General features: G+C 41.1%; 1 protein-coding gene across 1 annotated transcript in view; it reads right to left on the reverse strand.

Annotated features, from left to right (window-relative positions):
- Window positions 1-2,671, reverse strand: part of YLPM1 (YLP motif containing 1) — a 75,966-nt gene that overhangs the window by 25,696 nt on the left and 47,599 nt on the right. Inside the window, exons 7-9 of the mRNA XM_019640289.1 lie at window positions 1,364-1,781; window positions 1,159-1,251; window positions 738-933 (exon numbers count right to left, since the gene is read on the reverse strand). Of these exons, the coding sequence (XP_019495834.1) occupies window positions 738-933; window positions 1,159-1,251; window positions 1,364-1,781 (707 nt within the window). The remainder of the gene's footprint in view (window positions 1-737; window positions 934-1,158; window positions 1,252-1,363; window positions 1,782-2,671) is intronic.

Raw genomic sequence — 2,671 nt, forward strand, 5'->3', positions numbered from 1 at the left:
CAAAACATCGTCTTGCCTCTCCAAAAGGTCTTGGCAAACTTTGACTCTCCTTTGCTTTTGTTCATCGGTGAGCTCCTTCGGGACCATTTTTGCACACACCTTTCTCATGCCAAGATTTTCAGTTAAGATTTTCCTAATTGTTTCTCTATCGATGTTTACTTGGTCTGCTATGCTTCTCACAGTCAGCTGACGATTTTGACGCACAATTAGATGAATTTTTGCAATGTTTTTGTCAGGTCTGCTCGTTACTGGTTGCCCTGACCTCTCTTCATCAGTGACACGTTCTCTCCCCTCAGAAAAACGTTTAATCCATTTGTACACTGCCGTTTTCTTCATGGCATTATCCCCACAAACTTGGACTAACATGTCCCTGATTGCACTTCCACTCTTGCCAAGTTTAACAAGAAATTTAATGTTTGTCCATTGCTCTAATGCAAGCTCATATATTCTCGTGACGGCACACAAAAACATGCAACAAAAATAATGAATGCTACTTAGCAAGACACCTCCACACATCAACACGAACACAGCTGTGAGACACTGATACACCAAGGTTATGAAACCTTATCAAACTGTTTGTACAGTGCTGCCAATGTAAGGGCACAGTGGCAAGTTCGCGAACTTAATTGTCAGACCTTGTATGTCATTTATAAAATTTCCTTTGAATAGACTGACTTTTGCTGAAGTTAAGTATATGGTGATTTGAACACCTAGCATAGATATTTTTCATAGCATACCTATCATCTCGAGGTCGGCGTTCTCTGTCAAATCGATCCCGGTCATAGTCGATAACACCACGATCCCGGTCTCGGTCTCTATGTATCTCCCGATCCCTTTTGAAATCTCGATGATCTGCCATGACATTACTCTGACGATCAAAATAAGGCTCACGGTCTCTGTCTCTATCATAACGATCCCGTTGGCCTGCATGCTCTACAAAAACAATTAGCACAAAATAAAAACTATATCCCTTTTTCTGAAATGAAAGCAAAAAAGTACAAATTTAACTTTAGAACTAGTACAAATTATTGCCCTAATTTCAACTTATAAATCTTTTAACTATATTAAAGGGAGGCCTAGATAATATTACCAAAGGGAAAATCATGTGATAATTAAGTCCTAAAGGTTTAAAAATACTGATCTCTCTGGGACTCCTACCTGTCTCAAAAGTTGATCTGTCAGGTAGTGGATCTGGGCGCAGAGTTATTCTTTCTCCGTAGGGTATCTGTTCAACTTTATTAGTGGCTATATCTGGTAAACAAAATCAGGGATGAAACACTGTAAGGGTGAAGCTTCAGAAAGGCAAAGCTAAAGCTAACAATTCCTTTAGAATCCCAAACACAAACATGCCACCATTCCTTACCTCGGCCATGGCCATAATCAACAGTCTGCTGCACTGGTGGTGGTTTGGACATTGGAGGCATACCCATAGGCATTGGGCCAGGAGGGGGAATGGAAGGGTGAACAGGTGGGGGTGGTAACAGTGGAGCAGATGGGATTGTTGCAGTTTCTGATTTAAATTCTGAATTCAGTCCTTGTTCATCATTTGTATCCCAGAGGCCATAGAAAGAGTCTTCATCCCAGCGCTCCTGTTCCACACCTGAAGTTTGTGACTTTATCACTGGAGGAGGTGGGGGTGGAGGAGGAGGAGGTGGTGGGGGTGGTATTGGGATAGGCGGCCTGGTTACAGGAACAGATGATCTTGCTGGTGGAGCAGAGAGTCTCATAATTGAACCTGGTGGTTTACCCATAGGAGGGGGTGGTCTATAGGACCCTGGAGGCTGGAGAACAGAGTAAATAGCTTAGTGGATGAGGATACCACCATGGTTTTGCACATAGTGAAAATGAGTATCTAGTTCCCAGTCCATAAAAAAAAAAATGGACTCATTCAAAATTTAAAACTTCTTGCGCTTTAGGGAGAAAATCCAGTTGGCCCTTGAGCAACACAGGTGTGAACTGCATGGGTCCACTTATATATGCAATTTTTTTCAATAAATACTTATACTGTTTTTGTTCCACAGGTGGGAGTCCACAGATGTGTTGGGGGGAGGGGAGGAGGGAGTGACTATATACATTGATCTCCTTTCTATACCATTTTACATAGGGGACTTGAGTATCTGCAGATTTTGGTATCACAGGGGGTCCTGGAACCAATCACCTCCAAACCCCAGTAGATACTGAGGGACAACTTAAGTTTTGGGTAGTCAAAAGTTACAGTATATGCAGATTTTCAACTGTGTGAGGGTGGGGTGGTGGTGTAAGGGGTGGGAGGGAGTGGTGTCCCTAACCCCCATGTTGTTCAAGGGTCAACTGTGTATGCAAATCACATATCTGATAAAAGATCTGTAGTCAATATAAAAACTTATAACTTAATAAGACAAATAAAAAAATGGGAAAAGATTTGAATAGATATTTCTCCAAAGGAGATAAATAAATGGCCTATAAGCACATGAAAAGATGTTCAACATCATTAGTCATTAGGGAAATGCAAATTTAAACCACAATGAGATACCATTTCACACCTAGTAGAATGGATATAATTAATAACACAGATAATAACAAACGATAGCAAGGATGTGGAGAAACAACAGCCCTCTTACGTAGACTGCTAGTGGGACTGTAATATGGTACAGCCACTTTGGAAAATGGTTTCTCAAAAAGTTAAACATAA

Source organism: Hipposideros armiger, unplaced genomic scaffold (genome assembly GCF_001890085.2).
Source record: "Hipposideros armiger isolate ML-2016 unplaced genomic scaffold, ASM189008v1 scaffold_49, whole genome shotgun sequence".
NCBI lineage: Eukaryota > Metazoa > Chordata > Mammalia > Chiroptera > Hipposideridae > Hipposideros > Hipposideros armiger.